Source organism: Miscanthus floridulus, chromosome 18 (assembly GCF_019320115.1).
Source record: "Miscanthus floridulus cultivar M001 chromosome 18, ASM1932011v1, whole genome shotgun sequence".
NCBI classification, from domain to species: domain Eukaryota; kingdom Viridiplantae; phylum Streptophyta; class Magnoliopsida; order Poales; family Poaceae; genus Miscanthus; species Miscanthus floridulus.
The window spans coordinates 122,320,576-122,346,456 of NC_089597.1; the positions used below are offsets into that span (position 1 = coordinate 122,320,576).

Sequence of the window (25,881 nt, forward strand, 5' to 3'; positions counted from 1 at the left end):
CACGCAGCAAAGAACAGAGAAGAAAAACGCACACATATATGCTATATACCATAGATGTCCGGGTCAGGCGCAGGTCCTGAACAATTGCAAAACTAATAAAAAGGACCAAAATTACATACAAAATATCTGCTTTTGCGACTCAGAAGATCCAACCAAAAAAGATACATGGAAGTTATATTCAAATTCAGACACATCTTAAGCACAATGATGATCAGTAATGGAAAAAAGAAAAAGAAAAAATTAGACACCATGATTCCATGAACGTCAAAGGGAACCTCCCAACACCATTATACGGGCGATTCTTGTGAAGGTCTCTGACAATTTTGCCATCATTCCAGTTCTACTCCTACTCTCCTAGATTGCAATTGCATCGTCCCAATTCGCAATCCATTCTTGATTATTGATCATGTGGCCCAGTTCGGTTTACCTTATATCCGGCTTGTTCGGCTTCTTTTTTCAATCAGAACAGTGTTTTCAGCCACTTTCAACTAAGTTTCAGCAAGCCAAACGGGGCCAAAGATCCTTTTTTGCTGCCCTTTACAAACCTACTCCTAGCACCACGCGAGGACCATAAGTAAGATCAGCCTTCTTCATCCTTACAGTTTTCAGCTCAGACTAAACTGTCACCAAACCCACGCTCTTGTATCTGAAGGGGGAACCACAAATACTGCATTTTATTAGTAAGGAGTAGAAGCGCTACTTTTTTTGAACGAAAAGCCTCAAGATGGGGAGCGCAAGTGCACGACCTGTCGTAGAAGAAGAAGGCCGAGGTTTCTTCTGACGGTAGTAGCGGATGAACTCCCGACAACCCAGTTATCGGACACGAGTTCCTTTTCCACTCTTGTTTGTGATTACTAGCTCTGATCCGCTAATTCCAAGCTCAATGCCACAGTTACCATCAGCAGCAAGCAACCAATTGCTTGTCGTTCACATCAGCATAACTGCAGTCAGAGCAGCATGGTTAGATTAGATGCGTGCAAATTCAGTTATTTTCATGACGCCAAAATAATACAGTATATTACTACTTGGTCACAAAAACATATTATGATGTAAGCAACTCATTCCATGTCTTTAAACCTATACATGATTCTAAAATTACAGTGCTAGTATTTTGCCATAAAAATAACTGCATTTTGGGGGCAGATGTACTCTTTTTTTTTAATGTAAAGATATGATCATGCTTCTTGTGCATATGAACCATGCAGTTCAAATGTAGGGTTTTTACTACTTGCACAAAGCAGTTTCCCATCATGTTCACGGGAACAGGGAGAACCATTGACCTCTTGTAACTTTGTAAGCAGGAGGAACTTCCGAACTTGTATAAGATCATAAAGTTAAGATGGTTGACCACCTAATTAGCCTCTCCGGTGACGGCATAGCCCATTGGGCTCAAAGGCAAGGTGACGAACGTTGGGCCAATGCAGCTGACGCTGCTATTCTTCACCACCACGGCCCACGGGCAGCTTCAGTGACCCAGTGAGAGCACCGTCGCTGTCTCGTGGATCCGCTCACCGCAGCAAACCCTCTCGCCGCCTCGCGCTCCGCCCGCAGCATGGCGCCGCCGCCGCCGCCGCTGCCGGAGGAGCTGGTGGAGGAGATCCTGCTCCGATTCCCGCCCGATGACCCAGCACGCCTTGTCCAGGCCGCCCTCGTCTGCAAGCGCTGGTGCGCCATCGTCTCCGGCGCCGGCTTCCGCCGCAGATTCGGCAAGTTCCACCGCGCCCCACCCCTGCTCGGCTTCGTCTCCAATGTCCGCTTCCAACGTCAACGCGGTGCGGTCGAATTCGTCCCCACCTGCTCCTTGCCCGCGTCCCAAGTCCACAGCCGCAAGGGGCACGTGCGCGTCGTCGACGCCCACCACGGCCGCGTCCTCCTCCACAGGATCTCCGCTGGTTGGGGTCTTCCCTGGCCCGATGTCCTTATGGTCTGGGACCCTACCACGGACGTGCAAGAAGAAGTGCCCTTTCCGGACAGTGGCGGATCTATGATTTTGTTTTAGGGTATGTCAGCCAAAATTTTTCATATATAATTCAGTAAGAATTATGAATTTGTAACATATAATCAATATACGTGAACTAAAAGTACACCATAAGTCTTCAATTTGGAGATTTAATTAAAACCATCCATAAAATATACAATATAAACAGCTAAAACAATATATTGTTACAAATATAGAGATAACTCAATGATATTAGATAGGATTAAAAAAAGAGAAAAGAGTAGAGATTGAACCTCATTTCGGTGGTCGGCAATCGGGCTGGGAGTCGTTAATCGTGGAAGCGCAGGCAGCACCAGAGCAGCCTAGGCGGAACGTGGATATGTTGATCTCGATGTTGGGTACTTGCAGCTTGGCCTGAATGCCTGTGCAGATTCATCAATTCGAGACTGCGGGCAAAGACTCCATTACAGAGTGATTCTGAAGTCTGAATCTTCAATACCTTCGATCGATGCCAGAACGAACAAGGCTACGATGGCTGGGCGGCAGCCGGCAGGCATCTTTCCCATCGATGAAGGGAGCCACCACGGCACCACGACCTCGATCACGAACAGCTGGAAGCCAAGGCGGCTGGAAGACGAGACGTGAGAACCCTCCTGACCTCCCGTCATGTGGCCTCGTGCACGTGGCCCTGAAAGGCCATCATGTGATGTGGCCTCGTGCCTGCGTCACCATGTGGGACTGAAAGGCCGTCGAGGTCGCAAAGCAGCCGGCAGGCGCGTTGTTCGATTGACTTTGCTTACAAATATACATATACATATACTATACATACAGGTTGCGCAGGGTATGCCGGTGCATACCCGGCATACCCTGTAGCTCCGCCACTGTTTCCGGATGTGGCACAGTACAAGCTCGACTGGACAGCGGCAGTTCTCTGCGCTGCCGGCGGCCCCTGCGACCACATTGATTGCCGCCCGGGTCCCTTCCTCATCGTTTTCGTGGGCTATGATCGGGAACATGTCGAGACAGTCCTTTGCACCTACTCATCCAGTACTGCATCATGGAGCAAGCCAATCTCCAGTAATCAGCTTCCATACGGCCGCTATATGTCCAGGCACGTTGCACATGTGGAGAGTGCACTCTATTTTGGGGTTCTCATGACACATCATATTATGAAGTTTGACTGGGAATCACAGGAAATTTCTTGGATTCAAATGCCACCTACATGCTCCAGCAAGTGCCCTTATGTGCTCACCACTACAGAGGGTGGTGGACTAGGGCTTGCCACCATACATGAGTCCTCCAAACTCTACATGTGGTCCAGGAATGATGTTTCTCAAGTAGATGCTACATGGACACAAAGCAGAGTCATTGAGCTTAAGACACTGCTCCCTGTTCATGCTGTCTTGGCCTCACCTAGACTGTTTGGCTTCACAGTTGGTACTGGTGTCATTTTTGTGAGGTCGAACAATGTTCTTTTCGTGATTGATTTAAAGACATATAAGGTGATTAAGGAGGTTTCCATGGCAAGCGAGATCTACACCATCATTCCTTACATGAGCTTCTACACTCTAGGTACAACTTTGCTTAGTTTTGGATTTTACAAGATTCTGGACGAGTGATATTTAGTTACCAATATGAAGTTTACATACTATGCTCAAGAAAAAAGAAATTTATAAAAATGGAATGCCACAGTCTAATATCAACTCAGTGGACCCTGTCTAGATCTTTTTATGTTGGGCCTTCATTGAAACTTGCTTGATATTCCTAGGAATTTATGCATCTGCTATGCATGTTGTGCTCTGATGATACGGTCCTCACAACTTAGCCTCAACGAGCAAGGTTTGCAGCATGACAGATAATTAAAGAAGTCATTAGTCGTGCTTATGTTTGATTCTTTCTTTAACCCCTTTATTTCTCAGCTATGATCTGTCAGCGCCACTTAATAATAATATAGAAATTAGCCTGGATGTTCATATGAGTTCTAGACAAACTAACAAAGAGAGGTTTTCCCCTCAATTAATGATTCCAACTTTCTGCAGTGGTTAAGTGTGGTTGTTACCTGATGAAGTCGTGTACAATAAATAAGTGATGCTTACCCATTTGGTTAGCCATCAACTCGCTATTCTTTGCAGCTTGATAGAAAAAAATGTTAAGGGTACATCATTTCTCAACCAGCCGATTTAATTTTCGAATTTTGTGTTTTCAGTAGCATTGGGAGCAGTCTCTACTGGTGAGGCACCTTGAGGAGGGATTGAAGTGCGTGAAAAAGTTAAGGAGATCATGGGAGTGCTTCAAGGTCAAGGGGGTAGTGGTGGTGGTTGTTTTATGATATTACTTCTAGCATTTTGGCGGGACATCTATGTAGCATCACTGAAGTTGATGCTTGTCTTGTGTATGATCTTCAGGGTTTGTAATTTAATCCCTGATGTTATGTTGTCTGGTACCCCCATGCGCTGTCCTACTCTATGTGGGTATGCCCTCTATGCATATTCTAGTACTTAGCATGCAATGAAACCCTATAATGAAATTAGAGCATTGCAATTTCATAGCGTCATGTTACTCTAACTCTGTCCTACTCTATGTGGGTATGCCCTCTATGTGTATTCTAGTACTTAGCATGCAATGAAACCCTATAATGAAATTAGAGCATTGCAATTTCATATGTGCCATGTAGTAACCTAATGTCAATTTGGTTCAACTTCTTGTGCTTCTATCTTGTGCGATGATGAATCAATTGTGCGAGTTTATTTTTTTCAGCTCATCAACCTACTTGTCAGTTCGTGCTTATCGTGGAAAGAACTAAATCATTCTCATTCCTCTTGGTTTGTTTCTCTTTCCTGAATTCATCTGCCATTAGCATGTTTCTGTGCTTCCTGTCCTGTCTGAATGAAAAGTAGTTTACCAAAGGATCCAGCTAAAAACATGCTACCATACTAACTGATAAAAAGTAGTTCACTGTAGGATTTGCACAGTTATTATGGGGTTGCACGACCCTTTTATCCAATCTGGATTTGCTTTTGCCAAGTAGCAAGTCCTCATGTGAGCTCACGTGGCCAACAAATCATGGACAATGTTCAGACTCCTGTTTTGTCTCACAGAAGTGCATGTTCTGTTTATGCTGAAATGCTGAATCAACACAAATACTTCTGTTCTACCTGGCCAACACAAACATGCTCACGTATCTCACATATTGAGCCTTTTTTGCAACCTTTACATACCTACTCCTAGTACCACGCGAGTACCACAAGATCAGCCTGCTTCTTCATCCTTACATCTTCATCCTCACAGTTTGCAGCTCAGACGAAACTGTCACCAAACCCACGCTCTTGTATCTGAAGGGGGAAACACGTACAGATACTGCACTTTATTAGTAAGGAGAAGCTCTACATTTTTTTGAACGAAAAACCTGAAGATGTCATAGATTAGCCCGTGTTAACTACATACCTGGACGGCATGGAGAGCGCAAGAGCACGACGTGTCGTAGAAGAAGAAGGCCGCGGTTTCTGACGGTAGTAGCGGATGAACTCCCGAGAACCGAGTGATCGGACACGGGTTCCTTTTCCACTCTTGTTTGTGATTACTAGCTCTGACCCGCCAATTCCAAGCTCAATGCCACAGTTACCATCAGCAGCAGCAACCAACTGCTTGCCATCCACATCGGCATACCTGCAGTCAGAGCAGCAGGGTTAGATTAGATGCGTGCAAATTCAGGTGTAAGCAGCTCATCGATCCAGTGTCTTTAAGTCTACCTGATTCGAAAATTACAGTACTAGTAGTGTTTTCCTATAATAGATCACTCAAGTTTGGGGGCAGATATGCTCCTTTCTAATGTAAAGATAGATCATGCTTCTTGTGCATATGAACCATGCAGTCCAAATTTAGGCTTTTTACTACTTGCGCAAATCAGATTTCCACCATGTTCAGAAGACCATTGACCTCTTGTTACTTGTAAGATCATAAAGTTAAGTTGCACAAAAATTACACTACCTGCTACTGTAATCGTAGAAATCCTCGAGATCCGCGTCCTCGTCATCTCCGCCGTCACCAAACCGCACTTTGCAGTGTCCCTTTGCATGCATGTGTTTCCTGACGGCCTCCAGGCTCTGAAAGGCCCGGCGTCTGTCGTCGCAGTAGAGGCAGATAAAATCCCGCTTCACCTGCAAGCAAGAATAACTCAATATATACAGCACGTCAGCACGAACGAAGATTTCGAACCAAATGCTGTAATAAACAAAATATTAGATGCTGCGACAAAAGAAAATACCTTCAGTCCAACGTAGGCAAGAAGGCCACCGGGATCCTTCAAGTACTCACTGTCAGGTACGAAGAACCCGTGCTTCCTGTGCAGATGGACCATGCACTCGTCCACGGTGCCGTGCTTGAGGTCACACATGAAACAGCACGATGGGTCCAACTCCAACTCTTCAATCTCCTCGTCGCGTCTAGAGGAATCCGCCGCGTTCGTCGCTTGCATGCTGTTCGAAGTGGATTCGTCAGGCAACTCTTCGTCTTCATCCTCTTCTACCGTGGTGGTGGTGCGAACCGGAAGCGGTGTGATTCCTCCGGCGGTGGAGGAACGACTGGGCTCCTGAGACTGAGAGGCGGCTCTCATGAGATGCGATCGCGAGCTGAGGTGCTGCTCGTGAGCTCCAGAGCTCGTGTACTCCTTCCCGCACAGAGTACAGCCGTATAGCGTCGGAGTGGTTCCCTCCGAGAGAGCGGCTTCCCATGCCAAAAACAGAGCCTCCGTCACGCCAGGAACTCCAGCCACCTGGAGCATAGAAATCAGTCCAAATCCACGGGCATAATGGCGAGTTCAAAACAAAGGGAAGTGAGAAGATAAATGTGCTACAAGTATTGGATGACTGGCTTGGGCCATCTGATAAATAATGTTCTACGGAGACAAAACAGAGCAATTCTAAAGATAGAGATTGAAACTATATTATATCGTTCTCTACATACAGGTAGGTAATCGCCACCATTCACAATTGTTGGATTTTTTTTTTGGAGCAAATCATTGTTAGAGTTGGCCCGTAGGTATGGGGCCATGGCGGCGGAGCCGCGGAGGGGACGATGGATCGATCGGATGGATACCTTGCGCTTGAGGTTGTAGCGGTGCCACTCGGAGCGGTAGTGGATCCGCTTCTGCTCATCGTCGACGAACACCACGTTGCACGCGTTGCAGGTCGCCGTCGGCATCCTCACCTCTCCCTCTCTGTCGCTTCGATCTGCTTCGGCGGGCACGGGCGACGGGCGAGCAACGCTGCAAGGCCTCGCTTCGCTCCTCTAGCAGTGGAAAGTTATATATTCTGCTATAGGAGTCCTAGCCCCTTTCGGCCCGTCAATTTTCCTTGGCTCCAAAGGAAGGACCCAAGTGGGCCACGTGAGTTTCGTGGGCTTTAAACGACTGAGAATTGGTGATTGAGAGACCACAATCAAGACGTTGACTTTTTGTGGGTTTATTTTGTCTAAATTCCTTTTTGAAGGCAAGTTTGTTCTGTCTAAATATCGTGTCGTGGCATTGAATTTGCATTTTTGGCAGATTGAGATCTTGTGACACTCCCCCGTTTCAAGTTACATATCACTTTAACCTTGACATAAACCAATTTTCTATTTTTTATTACTATTCCGTAGGAAAATGCACCAGCATATATAACACCGAAATTAATTTCGTCACTGTCAAATATGTCTTTATTTGTTCATTTATTTGGTGTTGAGGATGTTAATATATTTTCTAAAACTTTAGTCAAAGTTAGAGAAATTTGATTTAGAACAAATTTAATGTGACCTATGATTTGGATAGGGGGAGTAGGCATTTTTTTTATTTTTCATGCCCAACAAAATGTGAGAAAATTGTCATTTTATAATTAAGAACTTATAAGTGGAAAATGTAGTACTTAATTTTAAGTAGCGAACTAACTGATTTAACTCTGGTGCATACGCTTTGACTACTGATTTTCAAGAAATACATGTGTAAATAGTTGTAATTACACTCTCGCAAAAAAAGTTGTCATTAAATGATCTTCTTGAAGTAGTACTTTTTCATAACAAAATCTGGCTGTAATACGAGATTTTGTAATATTTTACGTGGCATCAATATTTATGCCTGTTTATAAGATTTGCCTTGACTGATATATTTGCATATTAAGTGATTGATTTGTTCACAGCTAGGCTAAGTGGGACGAGGATATGAGTGTTTTGATAATTATAGCCAAATGTCAATGTAGCATTGGGCTCCGTATAAATGTCATGTATATTTCGAGCTTGCGAGCACGTACATGAGAACAAAGGAAAATTGATCCTTGGTTGAGCAGGCTTGCATATAAAAAGGGCCAAATATTCGGATACAATTAGATAAGATAATATTATTATACGTGGCTGATTAATATACATATACGAGCTAGGATGGCCATGGCCCATTTACAACTCAGCCCATATACAATTCAGCCCTTTATTATGTATACGGAATACGCGGCCGGCGGCAGTATAAACATAATTCTGTTTATTTGTTGGGCAAGTATATTCACCTATAGCGGCTTGGCTGCCTCCATGGGCACGTACATTACTGTACACAAGCATACGTGAACGCCATCTCCGATCCGTTGCACGTATAGAAGAATCTCAAGAAAATAAGCCTGGAAGATATGAAAGCGGATCAGCTTGCTTGGTCATCCCTAATCTTCGGAGCCACGACGCGAGAAGCTCTCCCCACGACCTGAGGTGGAGCAGTGGCGCTGGCCTTGGATTCCTCAGACCGTCGTTCCGAGGAGACCCCTGTCCGCTCGTCTATATAAGCAGGGCAGTTCTCTCCTAGCGAGGAGATCGATCGGAAGACCACCGCCGCTAGGCCACTGCTCATATACACGCATTCCCATCTCGTCAACCGCACCCACCATAGCACCACGCCGCTGCCGTCGTCGGTGACTGTTCCGCATCAAGGAAGGTCGACATCGCGCGCTACCGAAGACCAACCTCATGGCTGCATCGAAGGGTGAGACTCCCCATCTGTGGGTTCTTTTATTTTGTTAGGTGTCTTGCTGGATACCTGATATGGGGATGAGTAGAGAAATTGGGGGTCAGGGGCAATTGAAGATCCTGCCATGGCGTAGTTCTTGCAGTTGTAAAAGAGGGGCTGGTTGTGATAGGTGCAGATGTGTGGGTGAAGGGGTGATAGAATTGCAGATCGGCATAGTATGCAAATCGTGATTGTCACAAGATCAATATTCAGAGGCTTGATCATTGAAGCCCTTTACAGAATAGTATCCTGAAGAAGATTTCAGAAGCAGTGGAAGTGGTAGAGTAGTGTGAAAGAGAGATTTGGGGTTGCAGTTTGAGAGCCAAGGAGATTTAGTTGAGAAGAAATGATAGATTACAGTTTATGCAACAAGCATGTAGAATCCTACACTCTAGGAGGGTGCACAACAGAGTTGTGACTATAGTTTGATATAGCAAGAGTCAGATCCATAGATACAGAGGTGTGTGGGAAGATGATAGAGAGCAGGTAGAAAATTGTAGGCTTGCAGTTGTCTGAGAAGGAGGATCTCAGGCACATGAGATAGATGATTACCCATCGTTGGTAAATGTAGAGGCCATGTTCAGTTAATAAGAGAGCATGTACTTTCACTGATTGATATCAGAAAAATAATTGGCTTCAGTAAAAGAGGGGAAGAAAGAAGAGTGTGCAGATTGCAGGATTTGCATATTGCAAATCATCACCAACAGTAGTGATATTCATTGGTGGTCAGCATGTATAATATTCATGAGAGGTGTGCTATAGTCGGCCAAGAGTTCTGCTTATCTTTTGTCTAAAACAAATCAGTGACAATGCATTGAAACTCCTGGAGAATGCAGAACAGGATAAGTTGCAGTGAGTGACCTGTTAGTAGTGTATGGCTCTAAACAACAAAGACATAGTTTTGATCATTGCAGTACCTGTGCAAAGTATGCTCTCAGCTGTTCGGCAAAGTTGCAGTGATGTTGCAGTAGAAGATTTGTAGAACCGAGAAGTTTATTCAGAGATCATTCTCTGAAGAATAAGGATGGCCCTGCTGCAGTGAAGACTTTCAGTAGATGTGGGCCTCAAATTTCAGAAGTTTGTGTACTATGTAATAAGCAAGCAAGATGTAGTATACGCAGTAGTGAGGTAGTTAGCATGTGCTTTGAAATGTAAAGTCATCATGAGTTTAACAGAAAGAGATAGCATATATAGCGTAATGCAGCATGTTATATTCAGACATGACAGATTATTAGCGGCCTGTTGTGAATTTGGCCCTGTGATTCAAGAGTAGTTCTGACAATGCACTAATTTTGTAAACGTCATGGGCTGTGTTTGTGACGTGCTCCCTGTTGTGGCCTATATATATATATAAATCAATTAGTCGATCAGCTTTCAGAATATGGTGCAGCAAATTGGTGTTTATGCACATTCATACTAGTGGTTCCTGACTGAACTTGTCAGTGTGATTAAGAAGTATAGCATAGTGACTGAGCTGTCGTCGTCTCCATCTCTATGCACGGCCAAATCAAAGCTCGGCAGACATGTGGCGTTTGTGGTGAAGTTATGATTAAATTTCTAGACCGACGAGGCTAGGAAAAATGAGTTACTAGTTTACTTCGCGACCGACGAGGCCGAGCATTTCTTTTACAGACTTTACTCCAAAGTCCGTGACCGATGAGGCCGGATAGCATACGCCACAGACCGATGAGGCTGTGGCAATTTATTGTCATTTAATATTGTGTCATTCTTTATGTATACTTGGAGACTATAACAATCAAGACCCAGGAAGCACAACCATCATCGCAGCTTAATCGGAGGTCTTCCATAGAAGTTTATCTATGGATGTAATTAACCGGTTTGTCTTACGAGACCCCGGGAATCAGTAACAACACAGTCACTGATTTGGTTAGATGTATCGATCAGGCGCAATATGATGTAAAATCCCAAGGGGACTTGTACTCTGTAATTCCATGAAAGGATTAATATAATGAAGAGTTCCCTATTTGTTCGTATGTTTGTTGTTCACTTTTGTATACTTGTGTATACTGGCACGCCCGCGCATTTATTTATTCATCCACGCATTTAGGACGCCTCCCTAGTTGGGAGTTTGTTTCCTTTTGGCGAAACACTGGCAGTACCACATCCATCTTAACTTTGGATTTTACAAAAGCAATCGCCGGTCAAAGTGCGAAGACCAAAGTCAAAACTGACAATCTTGATTCAAACGTGACAACACAGGGCAGCGTACGATGCGTGCGGAGAGAACGTGTGTGCCAATTGCAAACACCTTGCGCCACAACCAACATCACCGAAGTTTTTAACAGAAAAGGGGATTTCTCAATACTGTCAGAGACATGAAGTGACTAATGAGCAAATCATGCTGGTAGCTACTCCAGCGTGCGCTCTGGAGTCAGGAGTTAGATTTACATGTTGAAGTATACAACAGGCTGGTTTGGACAAACACTACGAGCATTATCAAAAAAGTTCTTGTGTCCACATTGCAACATACATGACTGATTGACTGAAGAACGAAGTTTCTTCCACACAGGATTAAAGATGGCAATGGGGACCCGCGACCCGATACCCGACGGGTATTTACTCCATTATGGTCTAAATATGGACTAAACACACTATCCACGGTACGTAAATGGACCAAACCCTTCACCCATCGGGTACGCGGGTATGGGTATGTTCCAGCAGTCCCCGTAGCCGTTTACCTATGGGTGAAAAATACCCGGCCATCTGAAAGAGATCAATGCTCCGTGGTTAGACTACAGATTCTGAAAAATAATGCAGGTAGAGAGAAACAAATATGCTTGCCAGTAACCTTGGTCATATTTGGTGTAAAAACCATAGCAATGTTGCGAGCATTCATCTTGTTGTAGCTTTCATTTTCCACCACATCTGCCATGAGATTGATGGCCCATTCAAGCAATGTTGCTTCAACAGGAGGTAGGGTACTTGCAAGATGGCTACACTCTTCTTCAGTGTTGCAGTGCATCACTTGTTCTGAAGTCAACGAGTCCAATACTCCACTTGAAAGTTCCTGAAACCATATCTACAATCAGTAACTTCTACATTAATCATGACTAATGTAGAGGAGAAACTAAATAGAAAAGAATCTTAATTTGCAGAAGATATTATTATATGCTATTATTTGTCTACTTTTATGTGCTCTAGTTAGTGGTGGTTGCTGTTGAATTGTTGATTTTCATGTGCGTGAATAAATTGTTGGCGGGTACGGGTGACCCGACGGGTATGATTTACCCGACCGGATATGGGTCTGGGAAAAATTCCCCATCCATGACGAGTATGGGTATTCTGACGATACCAAATTTTTATGGCGGGGATGGGTCTGGGGTGACCATACCCGATGGGGATTTACCCATTGCCACCCTTACACAGGATCTAAGACTCCTTCCTCTTCAGCATCCAATTCCAATCTGAGTGCCTATGTTAAATACAGTTAGAACTCTCTTAGACACAAACTCTAACAATGATATTTGTTACATAGACACACATCCTCTCCTCTTAGCAAATCAAATGAAGTTTCAGCATCATGGTCTCCCACTCTCCCTATTCAAGGCGTACCTTTTTCTGGAAAGCTCTTATAGTCAGCACGATTAAATCACGCAACCTACAGAAGCAGAACTTAATCAGTTGCACAAATTCCGTTCAGTTCGTTGATATCAAGTTACTGGTGGTCAGTTATGTGTAAGCATGTACAGACGGCAATGGAAACCAAGGAGGCAACATGGTACCTAACATCAGTCTTCAGTATTTGGCTCTGTTATTCCACATGTGTTGAATGCTATGTTAACACCGCCAGAACTTACCAGAACAAATTGGGTGGTGCGTCCATTAGGAATTTTCGTCTGTTAGGACGAGTTCAACGTAGCAAAATTCAGATATAATGTCAAGTGAACATTATTACATTAGGTGATTATAACCATGAATATTGACCAACATACATCTAACAGAGAACATACCTGAAGCATTTGTGAATACTCCTCTGTGAATCCTCGAGTATGGCCCGTCGTGACCGCAGGTTACATCGGGGCGTGTCGGTCTCCTCCCTGGTGTCAGAGCTTTGACCTAGGCCCATACACTTGGATCTGGAGTGGTTGGCGGTGGCATGGGTCTCCGTCGGGCGAGACGGAGTCCGCGGCCTTGGAGTCGGGCGAGGCGGAGCCCTCCCCCAGAGGCCAGGCGAGGCGGAGCCCGCAGCCTTGGGGTCGGGCGAGGCAGAGCCCTCCCCAGAGACCGTTGCCGATGACCTCCATGCGTCACCCACCCGCCCTTTGCGAGCACCGCCACCCGTGCTGCCCCCACACCCGCCTTCTGTGCGTCACCGCACAACTCCGCGTTGACGGCGAGCTCCATGCCACCGGCGATTACACCGGTGACCTCCATGCGTCGACAAGCCTCTATTTGCGAAGCAAGAAGGAGATGTTTGCGTTGAAAGAGCATGTTACAAGCGTATGTTTTTAAGTGTTTCAGAGTATATTGCAAGTGTTTATATCGGTGTTGCAAAAGTAGATCAGGATGTTGCTCATGTTACAATGAACAAAATACGCATGTTTCAGGTGTTTCAGATGTATGTTGCAAATATTTCATATGGATGTAAAGTAGATCTTAGTGTTGCACATGTTGCAATGGCTATACACGTATGTTTCATCTGTTTCGGACAGATGTTGCAAATCTTTCATTTGAATGTTTCAAAAGTAAATATGGTGTTGCACGTGTTGATATGGCTACACACACATGTTTTCAAGTGTTGCGTGTGTTTTCAGACCTATGTTGCAAGTGTTTTATTTGAATGTTTTAAAAGTATATCTCGAGAAAGCACTTGCTGTTGCTACTGCCGTCGTGGGTCACCGCGCACGCCTGCTGGTGATGCTGTGCTGCTGTGTGCATGCGGGCGCGTGAAACGGAGCGGGCTCAGGTGGTGCCTGCACATGCGTGGGCCCACGGGCCTCCGGGGCTGGATGGGTGCAGGGCGAGGGAGCTTCATGAGTCAGGCGCAGGGGCGGGAGCATCGTCCGAGGCTAACGTCCTGAAATCGGACGTCCGGGCGCTAGCAAGTCCGTATTTCTTTTAATCATCTTCATTAGCTACCGTTGAGGATTCAAAATTTATAACAAAATATATAAGGTATTCTAGGTCTTTAACCCTCCTCTCTCTCCTCTATTTTTATTAACCGGATACCGCTTTCCTTCTACATACGTCATACATGTAAAAATTCCTTTTAAACTAAGAAAACAATAACTGAGCTACTCACTCGATCACTCCCTCCTAATTAGTGAGGAGTGCTGTTGTTGTTGTATTTTGCTAGACTCCTTATTTTATCAGAAAATCGCTTTGATTTCTTATATTCTAGGATGGAGGGAGTATTTAAAAGCTCGTACAGTTCATTTTTTAAAGTACATGAATCACCTGGTAACTTTTTTGGATAGTTTCTGAGTTCTGAGAACATCTTCCGATGATATGTACAAATATTTCCACAGGACTACTAGCCCATGTTGCCATACAAACATTTTATTAACCCATTAACATTCTTGATATTTTTTTAAAAAAGGTATAAAAAAGGTTCTTTTCTAGAATTTGTGATTTTGTGTCGTGGGCTCCTGCCCCCTTTCGGCCCCGGCAATTTTCCTTGGCTCCCAAAAGGCACCGCGAAGTGGCGCACGTGAGATTTGTGGCTCCAAACGATTGTGCACGGTGATTGGAGAGACCCAAAATCAAACGTTCACTTCGTATGGGTTTGTTTGTCGAATTTTTGAGTCGTGGCATTGGATTTGCAATTTTGGCATGTTGTGATTTCATGATACTCTCCCGTTTTAAATGATAGACCACTTTAGTTTGGATATAGGTCAAGCTTTTTTAAACTCTAACCAAGTCGAGCAGATTCACGACACGTGTACGTACAAAATCATCAAATACATGATACTCTCTCAGTTCCAAATTATAAATCGCTTTGATTTTTTTGCTTTATCCATTTTGCTATATATCTAAACATATTATTATATTTAGATATATAGTAAAATAAATGTACTAAAAAATCAAAGCGACTTATAATTTAGAATCAAGAAAATAAGTGACTGTAGATGTCCTATGGACTATGATGACCATCCCCAATGAATATTTTCCCTACATCTCTGAATGTTTTTCCTCCTACATCTCCTACGTTGTGGTTACTGGTTAGCATCAACCTGCTCCAGAGCGCAAATATCGCCCCCACGTTTTCACTTGCTCACATGTATGTACTTTGTTTCTTTTTGGTTTAGCTCATCCTAGCAACCGAATACAATTATACAAATCGTCGAAATGTAAAAAATTGACCATTTTGTCACCTATAGCCTATAAGTAAGAAGTCTCTCGTGGCCGGGCGATTTGTAAAAATGGGACTCGAAATATCGGTTGTTTGCAGATTTGACACTGGACCCATATTCATAGACACAGATGGACCACACTTATCATCCACCCGAGTGCCATCATAATCAAGGAGTCAATCTTTCGAGTGTCATTTTTGCAATTTTTTGCTCGTGGGCTTATTTGAAATGCTTACTACAACCACATTGAACGATCTATAATCGAAGCGAAGACCATGACGGCATGACCATGTATGCGGAGGCTAAAAACAAAGACCAGACCTTGCAACAGCGGTTACAATGGCCACAGCTGGGACAAAGTAGCACGTGAAAAAGTCCATATTAGCTCCGTCAACTTTCGTGAAAATCCGTTTTTCTTCTCTAAACTCTAAAACTGGACAAAACATTTCCCTCAACTTTTTAAACCGTTCATCTTACCTCCCTGGCCCGGATATAGCGACTTTGAAGATGGTTTTATCTTATTTATTTATTTATTTCGGCTAAATCTTTAAAAAATTATAGTAAATCATAGAAAAATCATAAAATAGAAAATCCAATTTTGTTGGACTTCACATGAGTAGATCTACACAATGAACATATAATATGGTATGCTTTACTACCAAGTTTTTGCTGTAGCTTTAGATCTATGCTTTTCTGTAATTAAATGAAATAATTCTTAGCTGAAGTTTCTATAGTCTAATTGTGGTAAAATTTTTATGGTGGACTAACTATTGTATGCTTAAACTGTAGTAAAAATTTCATTCTCATTGGATCATGTATAATTTAGTTATAGATTTTATTTAGGTTTATGCTTGTTAAATATAAATAAATCTATAACTAAGCTATATATGATCCAATGAGCATGAAATTTTTACTACAGTTCAATCATACAATAATTAGCCCACCAAAAAAATTTCATCACAATTGAACCATAAAAACTGCAGCTATGAATTATTCCAATTAATTACAGAAAAGTATAAATCTAAAGCCACAACAAAAACTACTAAAGCATACCATATATGTATAAATCTAAAGCCACAAAAAAAACTACTAAAGCATACCATATATGTTCACTGTGTAGATCTACTCATGTAGAGTCCAACAAAATTAAAATTTTTATTTTATTATTTTTCTGTGATTTACTATGATTTTTCAAAAATTCAGCCGAAATTAATAAAAAAGAAAAAAACAAAACCGCCTTCAAAATTGCTTATAACAGAGCCATGGAGGTAAGATGAACGGTTTTAAAAGTTGAGGAAAGTATTTTGCCTGATTTTAGAGTTTAGGGGAGAAAAATGAACTTTCGCGAAAGTTAAGGGAGTTAATGTAGACTTTTTCCCTATCATTTCTACCAGCGACTTGACTTCTAGTCTCTCCATCGAAGATCGACTTTACTGCTGACAGTTGATGCAACAGGCGACCACACATATTATCCACGGTGTAGCAGCGATTTGAGCACCCATGTCTTGCAACAAGATTACCACAAAACACAGAAGGAAACAGTAGGCCGTTAGCAGTCCAACACGCAGGTCACAGCTGCTTCCACACCTCAGAGAGTTCAACAAAAACTTCGTATGGAAGATATACTCCTAATCCAAATATCTTAAGCGCCAGCATTGTCAGTGATAGACAAGAAACCATAAGACACCATATAAATGTCTGGAGGAGCTCCAGACTGGGGTGCAGGAAAAGGCAAAGTGTCTAATGCGGGCAGTTCTTAGGGAGGTTTCGGATCACATTGCTCTTCATCCCGATCTTGTTTCGCATCGTCTCGACCCCGGTCTTGTTCATTGCATGGAGAACTTTCAGCCTTACCATCTGCTCCTTAGACTGAACTGTCACCAAACCCATGCTCTTGTAGCTGCAGTAAAAACAGATATCATAAATAATGGTGCCAAACCAAAAGCTAGTGAAATAACACGAAGACAATGCAATGGAAAAGGGGGCAGCACAAAGATTTGGACCTGGAAGCCAGTGAAAGTGCAAGCGCACGGTCTGTTGCAACAGAAGGCCGTGGTTTCTGGCGATAGTAGCGGATAAATTCCCTAGAACCAAGGGTTCTGACCCGAGTGCCTTTGTCACTCTTGTTTGTTATTACTAGCTCAGACCCACCGGTTCCCAGCTCAATGTTGTTGTTAGAGTCATCAACAGCAACCAACTGCTTACCTTCTGCATCAACATAACTGCAGCAAAAGTAATATTTTAAGATGCGTCCAAGCTTCATTGACTAGCAGAAACTAAGATTATCAACAATACTGACCATGGTATCACAACAAATTCACTGTCTCAACCATCTATGTAAAAAATCTCCAAGCATTTTACCTTACCTTTCTATTTGTATGAAATATAACCCTAGTATTGTCCCACCATAAATGACTGAATAACAGTCTGCATTCTCAAGATTATTCTTTGCCAATGAACGAATGATGCACCAGTTTAAGCAATTTTATGAAATATCAGGAGATCACAACTCAACAGCACAACCCAAAGAGTAAGAACATAACATGATCAGACAGTTAAGCATAACATGGTACGGATTTCTGAAATTCAAAAACAAATCCAGCAACCTATCAACACTAATATGCCAAAGTATAGTTCATTATGACTACAATCCACAGTGCAATCCGACCTTCAAATGAATATGGTCTCAGTATGATCATTCCCTAAGTAAAGTGCTAAGGGATGGCCAATTACTCGATTCCCAAATTAAAATCATTTTATTTCAGAAACCTTTCCATGGTGCTTAGGAAAAACAGGAACAAACATCGACCATTTAAAAATAACAAACTCAGTAACGATAGAGGGCTTCACAAAACCTGCTGCTGTAATCATAGAAATCCTCAAGGTCAGCATCTTCATCATCTCCACCATCTCCATACCGCAACTTGCAATGCCCCTTTGCTTCCATGTGTTTCCTGACAGCCTCCAGACTGAAGAAGGGCTGGCATCTGTCATTGCAGTAGAGGCAGATAAAATCACGCTTCACCTGAAGGTAGGATAACCAATTCAACGTGAGGATTAAACTTCATGTTTGCACACATACAACATTCGATGTTACACTGACGAAAATGTATACCTTCAGCCCGACATAAGTAAGAAGACCACTGGGATCCTTCAAGTATTCACTGTCAGGTATGAAAAACCCATGCTTCCTATGCATATGGACCATGCAGTCTTCTATGGTGTCATGCTTCAGATCACACATGAAACACGACGAGATATCCAACTCTTCAAGATCAGCCATGTCATCATCTGATTTGGAGGACTGCTCATCTTCTTGCATGTTTGAAGTAGACTCATCAGCCAACTCCATCTCACTTGGGTCAACTTCAACCCACTCCTCCTCATCGTCATCTTCATCCTCCTCTACTGCAGATGGAGCTCTGCGTGGGACTCGTTCAGGAAGTGGCTTGACTATTGTAATACCAGCAATAGAGGCATTGGGCTCCTGAGAGGCTTTCAAAAGATGTGATCGCGAGTTAAGATGCTGCTCATGAGCTTTCGAGCTCCTGTACTCCTTTCCACAAAGAGCACAGCTGTAAAGCATTGGGGTGCTTGCAGGCTTGCTCCCCTCCGCCAAAGCAGCTTGCCTAGCCAGAAACAGAGCCTCTGTGACACCAGGAACTCCAGCGACCTGAAGAATTTAACATATCAAGGACAAAGCATGACTGAAGTTCAGCACACAAGGAAGCAATAACATAATCAAACATACAAAAAGAAGTTGAACAGTTCTCCACACGTAATCTCCATCACAACCAGGCCATAATTACCAATATATGTTCGTTTTTCGGTCCATAAAAATATAAAAAGTATCCTGAATTTCTTAATTCTAATCAATTTTCATGACTGAAATGGAACTCTTAAGTATCTAGATGGACCCAATTTTAGAAATTACCAATCTGCAGCAGTATTTCTATATCTAAATATTCACATACAACTATCACAAAACAATAAAAATCGACAAAACTCAGGTGCAGAGGTTGGAGTTAACCCAGGTGCAGAGGTTGGAGTTTTGCAAACATTCCAAGACCTTAGCTGTTAACAAAATCAAAATTCCGATACCAAAATGTCAAGACCCCTACGCTTAATCCTCAATTCATCTCATTCTAGTCCCCAAGGCAAGCCGCACGAACCGATGAACCTAATACCTAGGGTTCTACCGACAGAAGGTCGGCTGCGGCGGGGGCGACGTTACCTTGCGCTTGAGGTTGTAGCGGTGCCATTCGGAGCGGTAGTGGAGCCGCTGCTGCTCCTCGTCGTCGAACCCCGAGTTGCACGCGTTGCAGGTAACCGTCGGCATCCTCGCTCAGCTCTCTCTCCTCTCCGCTCGCTTCGGATTCGACTTGCTCCGGAGGGCACGATCGGGGAGGACTCTCGCTTCTCTCCTTCCTCTCCTTCCGGTGCCGCTTCGCCTTGTACGCGGCGGCGCCTCGGTGGTTAAGAGTTGGGGGAAAGTGGCGGCGGGGCGGGGAAGAAGGGGGAGGAGGGGAAGTAGGAGAGGGCGACGCGGCCGCGTCTGGTGCTGACGTTGGCGCTTGGGTCAGTCAGGCCTCAGGCCTGCACCATCTTTCGTTGTTGGGCTTCTATTTGGGCCGCCCCGAACCGGGCTACGGGCCTACGGTCACGGCCGAAATTACCTAGCTGACCAATGCGCCTGCCCGCGGAAGCGGCACGGAAGCCAATTTTTTTAATTTTCCCGCTCAAACGACTGCCGTCCCCACTCCGCACGGCCACCACACGATCAAATCCCCTCCTCCTCGTCATCGTCCCCACCGAAACCGCAGTACCGTACCCGCGCCGACGCGAGCACGATGGCCGCCGCGGCCTCCTCCTACTTCGCCGGCCCGGCCATCCTGCTGTCGCAGCGCGCCGCCGCGGCGCCCGACAATTCCGCCGTTGCCACCCCTTCTCCGGCCAAGGTCCGTCCGTAATCCTCGATTCCTCTTTTTTTTTGAGAATTTAATCCTCGATTCCTCGTGACCGATTTCCATCCCCCTCCCGCCAAACCCTAAGTCCCTAACCCCATTCGCCGCTCCGATCGCAGCAGTCGCGTGACCCCCGCTTCTCTCCGGATGCGCCCCGACCACCGTGCGTCACATCGCCCGCTCTTTCGCCGCCGCCGACGCCACTGGTGGCGGCGACCCTGTCATCTCCATTGACGGCGTCGACGCCACCAACGTAAGCACCCCCGAGCCTCGGAATCCCTTCCTATAGTTGCATCCGCGCGGGTTCGCTTACCTCTGTGTTGCTCTGGGAAAATTCCCCAACTCGCGCGCGTGTAGGTTTGGATTCTGGGGAGGGCGGTGAGCGTGGTGAACATGGAGGCTGGCGTGTCATTCACGCTCGACGACGGCACTGGGAAGATCCCGCTAGTGCGGTGGTGAGTCACGAACTCGCGATTAGTGTTTCATTCATGTTTTCGCTAGATGCAACTGTGGCTGTACAGTATGTGAGAGTTTTTCATGAAATGCAGGATCACTGATGATATTGATGCTAAGGAAGTGTCTTTCGTCCAGTATGTATTTGATGTTGACAAGCTCTGAGATGCGTTTAATTTAGTCTTTACAAGTGATTTGAGATTTTGACATTTTGCTTTTAGCTATCGGGAAGTTGATATGACATGATTGTTATTACTTGTTTGCTGGTGTATATGAAGGAATGGTTTATACCTCAAGGTTCAAGTTACTCTCGTAGGGTTTAAAGCTAAGCAGCATAGTTTTGCTCGTTCTATTAGGTAAAGGATCTAAGTTTTCTTTGCTATTGATGGCCTTTCTACCACTATTTCTGTATGCATACAATTTTTGTTGGATTTTTAATTCAGGTCGAATGCTTGTCTTGTTAGCGAAATTTTATCAATATAATTTGTTACTGTAAAATGAATCTTAAACGTTCATAGAACGTGTTCAGACTGTTTACTCACTATTTACTAATCCAAATTTTGATTTGAGCATAAAGCTTGACTGATGCTTCTACACTAATTTTTAAATAACGTTTTCAGTAAGATTCGGTTTGTCATAAGAATGGAATGCTAGTCTTGTTATTATTAGGATATTCTTATCAGAAGCATATTGGAATTTGAAATGCATAATTTTTTGAGGAAGATGTAAGGTCAAGTGGGCATACATTTTGTGTAGGCATTGCCTCCCTTATTTCTTAATTGTGGTCCCCTGCCACACATTTGGCTGTGGAACCATGGTCTTGCTCATACTAATTATTTCTGGGCTCTAACCAGTTATCTCACATATAGCTTCATTATTGTTAATTTGTCATTGTTAGGTGAAACTGACATTAAAACTTAGAAGGCCACATGCATTCTCATTGGAAAATAAGGCTGGTTTACTGTCTTTCCATGTTATACTTGTTCCTGTATATATTTTCTCTGTTTGTCTAGGCTATACACTCTTTTTTGAGCTTGCATTTGGCTAGGATTAACTTAAAGCTTTGTTGGTTACATTTCGTAGTAAATGATAAGCACTGTTGTCTGTTGATAATGGATCCTTATTCTGCACTAAAGAACTATATTTTAATTATAGTCCTTGCACAACTTCTTCCTTTGGGTTGATCTTCTGAAGCCTAGTGCCAGCTGCAATACAGTATCATCTAGGCTGGAAATTGGATTACTCCCTCCGTCCCATAATAAACGCAACTGTAGGACCAAACATGTTTACCAAGGAATGATACCAAATTACAAAAATACCCCTGCACAGTTAAAGTCTCTGGAAAAAGGCCTGTGCGGAATGTTCTAGAAGACCCAAACATGTGGAGGAGACGGCACCACATCGTTCATGAGCCTTGCGTCTGATTTTTTTTTTCTGCATGCAGCAGCTTACTCAGGATGGGTCCCACAAGAGAATATGACAGCCTTTGCTCTATGTATGCATTTTTTTGTGGGACAAATTTTAAACCGTAGGATTGCATTTTTTTGGGACGGAGGGAGTAGTTAATATTCTCTTTATATTTTGTTACTTTCAGAGTGAGGAACGAGATAAGTAACTACTATGTAGAAATCTAGCTTATTATTGTAGCATATGTTTATGAATACTTGATCGTTTCTTGCCTATTTCTATCTGTAAGTATCAATACTTCTACCAGGATTTTTTTTTTAAAAAAAACTTTTACCAGCTTCTTACAACTAGTACTTAGGTCGTTGTAATTTTGTTTACAGGCCTGTTACCAATTTCAATGAAGTGGTGCTGCACTACATTGAGTGTATGTATGTGCATTTGGTAAATGTCTGGCCAAAGGTGATTAGAGCAAATGGCAATTTTTTGTGTCAGTTCTATTTTGATGATGTATGAAAGCACAAAATGTTATTTCCTTTTCATTTTGAAGATGCAAGGTCAACTCCCTAGCGCTGTCCAAGCAAATGTGTCTACTCACGAGATGCAAGCTCAAGTCGCTCACACAGTTCAAATAAATGCACCTGCTTATATGCCCTTCTCTGGTGGAGCAAGAGAGCATCAAGTTGATTTTGTTCCTCAAGTAAACCAAGGGCGATTCCCTTCATCAGTTCAGACAAACACATCTACTCATGTACCCTTTTCTGGTGGAGTTAGAGAACAGCAAGTTCACTTTACTCCTCAACCAAACCAAGTAAGAAACCTCTCAATTTACTCATTTTTGAGAGTTTCTTGCTAAAGAAAAGTAGGTGAATCTATGAGTCAGTCGTGGCATTTGATATTTGAGATATGAATCTGATTCTGTTGATCCTGATCTGCAAATTTTACAGTAGAGCATTATGATATTCTGAATTGAGATAGTTCATTGCCTGTCCTAGCACTTTTCATCGCTGCCTTATTATATTTTATTCGTGAACTTATATCCTTCACTGCCCTTTCTCTTTGGGTAAGTATGTTTGCCTCTTGTAACTGATTGGTTGCGATAATTTTTGTTCAGTTTTCAGCTTACTCAGGTACTGGTGGACAACAGCACGATCTGCAGAGTAGGGTTTTGGAGGTTATGCAACAACCAGATATACTGTAAGATCGGCTTTGCTTTAAACTATGATAAAGGATAGAAGATCTTAAGTAGTGCTAAACTTTGGCTGATTTGCTTATTTGTGGTCACAAGCTTGAGAAGCCCTAATACCAATCAGTGATTGTAAGTTAGTTCCAGCCTTACATACATCCCTGATTTGCTATTTTGGTGCCCTGCATGTAGGAGTCTTTGAGTGTGTTCCAAAAGGAAAGTAGGAAATACACTTCCATTTTAAATATGCACAAACTAATTTTATGTTCAAATAATAGGTAGAAGGCACGTAGATCAGCATAGATTTGCGAGAGAGTGTAGTGGCATTCAGTCAGTTACATCTTTTAACATTTAAATGAATATGATTTTTGCTGCTTCATTTGGATATTATAATGTGATGATGACCTATGCTGTAACTTCATGGTCTGGTTACACACAGAGAAAAATGACCCAGAAATAACATGGAAATATTATAATCATAATGCACATAAAAAAAGTGGTCTGGTACCTACATCCTGTGTGTTTTCATGCACATAATGTGTCGTGAAGTAATCTGTAACAATGTTATGGAGTTTCACAAATAATCTAGTAATCTGATTCCTTCTTGATCCTTTTGTTTGAAGTCTTAATAACTTAGGTGGCTGTATGAGCTTTGTCAAGTCATAAGTGTTAAAGCTATGGTATGTTACTTGCTGGCGATCTTCTGACTTTTCAAGGAATCAAGATACTTTGATTTGTTTGATTGTCTCCTAGTTTTCAGTGGAATCAAAATTCCCTGTTTGTCCAATTTTGCATTGGGCATCTTCTCAACTAAGATGTTTCAACACTCTCATTGATTTCCTTGCATGTATTCTTGTTTTGGAGTTCTGAATTGACCATTCGCTTTCACTTTTATGCAGTGCACTTGAAAATGGAGTACATGTTGATGAAGTGGCAAGGAGACTTGGAATGCCAAGAGCACAAATTATGTATATAACTCTCCCCTCATGTATTTCATCACAAGCATATGCACTATGCTAAATCTTATATATCTTTAAACATGCAGGGTCACTGCCCAGCGTCTGGTCGATTTGGCCTGCCTCTATTCCACTATTGATTAATATCATTTCAAGTCTCTTTTAAATGGTTGATCAATGCTATCATCTTCAAGACTAGTATAATGGCATTTGAGATTATTGGCAGTTTTTAGGTACTGAATAACATTCGTGTATATGCTTTAAGTATGCACATCTGGTACATGCATTTTTCTTTGTACAGAGCACTGAGCACCCATTTTTTAGTTGCCAAGCAAGTTACTCAGACTGTCAGACATGCAGATCGGTTAGAAACTTAGAATGTCAGACCATGGGCATGCTGCAGTTGCTGGATGGATCTGCTTAGTACTGTTTACTTGTTTTTATTCTACTGGAATATACAGTGCAATCTTCTCATTCATTTCTTTCTATGCTTCCTTCCGGTTGCCATGCATGATCATCTTTTTTGGGCCCCTTTTTATGCTTATGAGTTATGAACTTATGATGTGATCTTGCCCATTTTTTGGTATGTTTACTGTCATAGATGACAATAACATGGTGCCCAGCTGCTCATCATGGATTTCAGCTTTTTTTTTTCTTTTGTCAGTAAATTTTTTGCCTGGTGTTTCTAGTTGAACTTGTGTTTCAAATATAGTATCTCTGTCCCATGTTTGCAGTTGATTTTGTGTTTCAATTGAGGGTGCCATGGGAATAGAATAAGAAAGAGTGGGAATGAATGAAAGAATAGGGGTTTGGTCTGAAAAATTCACTCTTCAACTTGTCAGGCCAACCACTTCATCGGTCTTACTACTCATATGTTAAACATATTCTCTTCTAGTTTAGGTTATCTTCTTTAGGCCACCTTGTCAAAATAAGTCTATCTGCTCGGAAAAATAATTGTGTACAATAGCTTCCTGAATCCTGAGGATGCTCACCTAAGTTTTTTCTTTTCTTTTTCGGAATCCATCTACTGATCAGAATTGTACACATGTTTATCATAAAGCTAGTACGTCAAAGATTATTAATTGCCCTATCTAACTAACACCAGTTTGCTACTACATTCATTAGCGTTGGAACTCTCCACAGGTTATCCTAGATCCTACTACATTATATTATTCTTTTAAGATTGCATATAATAGCTCTTCATGAATTAAATATGAAGCATGTGTAGAAATAAGTCAATTTCTTGTAGTTGGTGACGTCTTAAAACACGTCATGCATCAGGCATACTGTACCTGACATTCTGGTGTTGTTTTGATGTTTGGGATATTTAATACCATGTCTGATGTTTGTTCCTATATCTCACTCACATCAGTAAAGAATCATTTCCAAGTTTTTCAGAGTTGTATATGATATTATATTCCTGGATCAGGTCCATACTGTCCTGTGCTTCCCGGCCATTGTTTTGTTTTTGTCTTTTGATTATCCAATGTTATGTGGCTGTATGATTATAAATATGTTTCCTTACCTTAAACCATTATATAGGTGAACTAAGACATTATCGCAGTTAAATAGACAAATACAGCAGAGTCTCCTTTTCCAGCCCCCCTGCATATTTGATTTTCTTGAACCATGTCAGTTTTTGCTCTGTTC

General features: G+C 42.8%; 3 protein-coding genes and 1 pseudogene across 3 annotated transcripts; 2 read left to right on the forward strand and 2 right to left on the reverse strand.

The window, feature by feature from the left end:
* Positions 1-1,469: 1,469 nt before the first annotated feature.
* On the forward strand, positions 1,470-4,279 carry LOC136520084 (uncharacterized). The gene is made up of 2 exons (XM_066513482.1): positions 1,470-2,000; positions 4,149-4,279. Exon 1 carries the CDS (start codon positions 1,553-1,555, stop codon positions 1,997-1,999), a length of 447 nt encoding a protein of 148 aa, XP_066369579.1. The 5' UTR covers positions 1,470-1,552; the 3' UTR covers position 2,000; positions 4,149-4,279.
* An 829-nt stretch (positions 4,280-5,108) lies between these two features.
* Positions 5,109-7,201, reverse strand: LOC136520077 (cytoplasmic 60S subunit biogenesis factor REI1 homolog 1-like). The gene is made up of 5 exons (XM_066513476.1): positions 7,034-7,201; positions 6,204-6,710; positions 5,927-6,096; positions 5,384-5,605; positions 5,109-5,271 (listed from the first exon to the last, which is right to left on the reverse strand). The coding sequence occupies exons 1-5, from the start codon at positions 7,136-7,138 to the stop codon at positions 5,208-5,210; spliced, it is 1,068 nt and encodes a 355-aa protein (XP_066369573.1). The 5' UTR covers positions 7,139-7,201; the 3' UTR covers positions 5,109-5,207.
* Positions 7,202-16,747: 9,546 nt separating this feature from the next.
* Positions 16,748-19,800, reverse strand: LOC136520075 (cytoplasmic 60S subunit biogenesis factor REI1 homolog 1-like). Its single transcript, XM_066513475.1, has 5 exons — positions 19,503-19,800; positions 18,384-18,941; positions 18,124-18,293; positions 17,272-17,490; positions 16,748-17,168 (listed from the first exon to the last, which is right to left on the reverse strand). Exons 1-5 carry the CDS (start codon positions 19,605-19,607, stop codon positions 17,009-17,011), a joined length of 1,212 nt encoding a protein of 403 aa, XP_066369572.1. The 5' UTR covers positions 19,608-19,800; the 3' UTR covers positions 16,748-17,008.
* A 268-nt stretch (positions 19,801-20,068) lies between these two features.
* LOC136520078 (replication protein A 32 kDa subunit C-like) lies at positions 20,069-24,702 on the forward strand (annotated as a pseudogene).
* The last annotated feature ends 1,179 nt before the right edge of the window (positions 24,703-25,881 follow it).

Coding starts and splice junctions, on each gene's coding strand:
- LOC136520084 (XM_066513482.1), top strand. CDS start 1,553: ATGGCGCCGCCGCCGCCGCCGCTGCCGGAGGAGCTGGTGGAGGAGATC.
- LOC136520077 (XM_066513476.1), bottom strand. CDS start 7,138: ATGCCGACGGCGACCTGCAACGCGTGCAACGTGGTGTTCGTCGACGAT. Junction 5,606..5,926: donor TTCTACGATTACAGTAGCAG/GTAGTGTAATTT, acceptor CTCTGACTGCAG/GTATGCCGATGTGGATGGCA. Junction 5,272..5,383: donor GCGCTCTCCATGCCGTCCAG/GTATGTAGTTAA, acceptor TTCCCCCTTCAG/ATACAAGAGCGTGGGTTTGG.
- LOC136520075 (XM_066513475.1), bottom strand. CDS start 19,607: ATGCCGACGGTTACCTGCAACGCGTGCAACTCGGGGTTCGACGACGAG. Junction 18,942..19,502: donor GCTACAACCTCAAGCGCAAG/GTAACGTCGCCC, acceptor TAAATTCTTCAG/GTCGCTGGAGTTCCTGGTGT. Junction 17,169..17,271: donor GCACTTTCACTGGCTTCCAG/GTCCAAATCTTT, acceptor TTTTTACTGCAG/CTACAAGAGCATGGGTTTGG.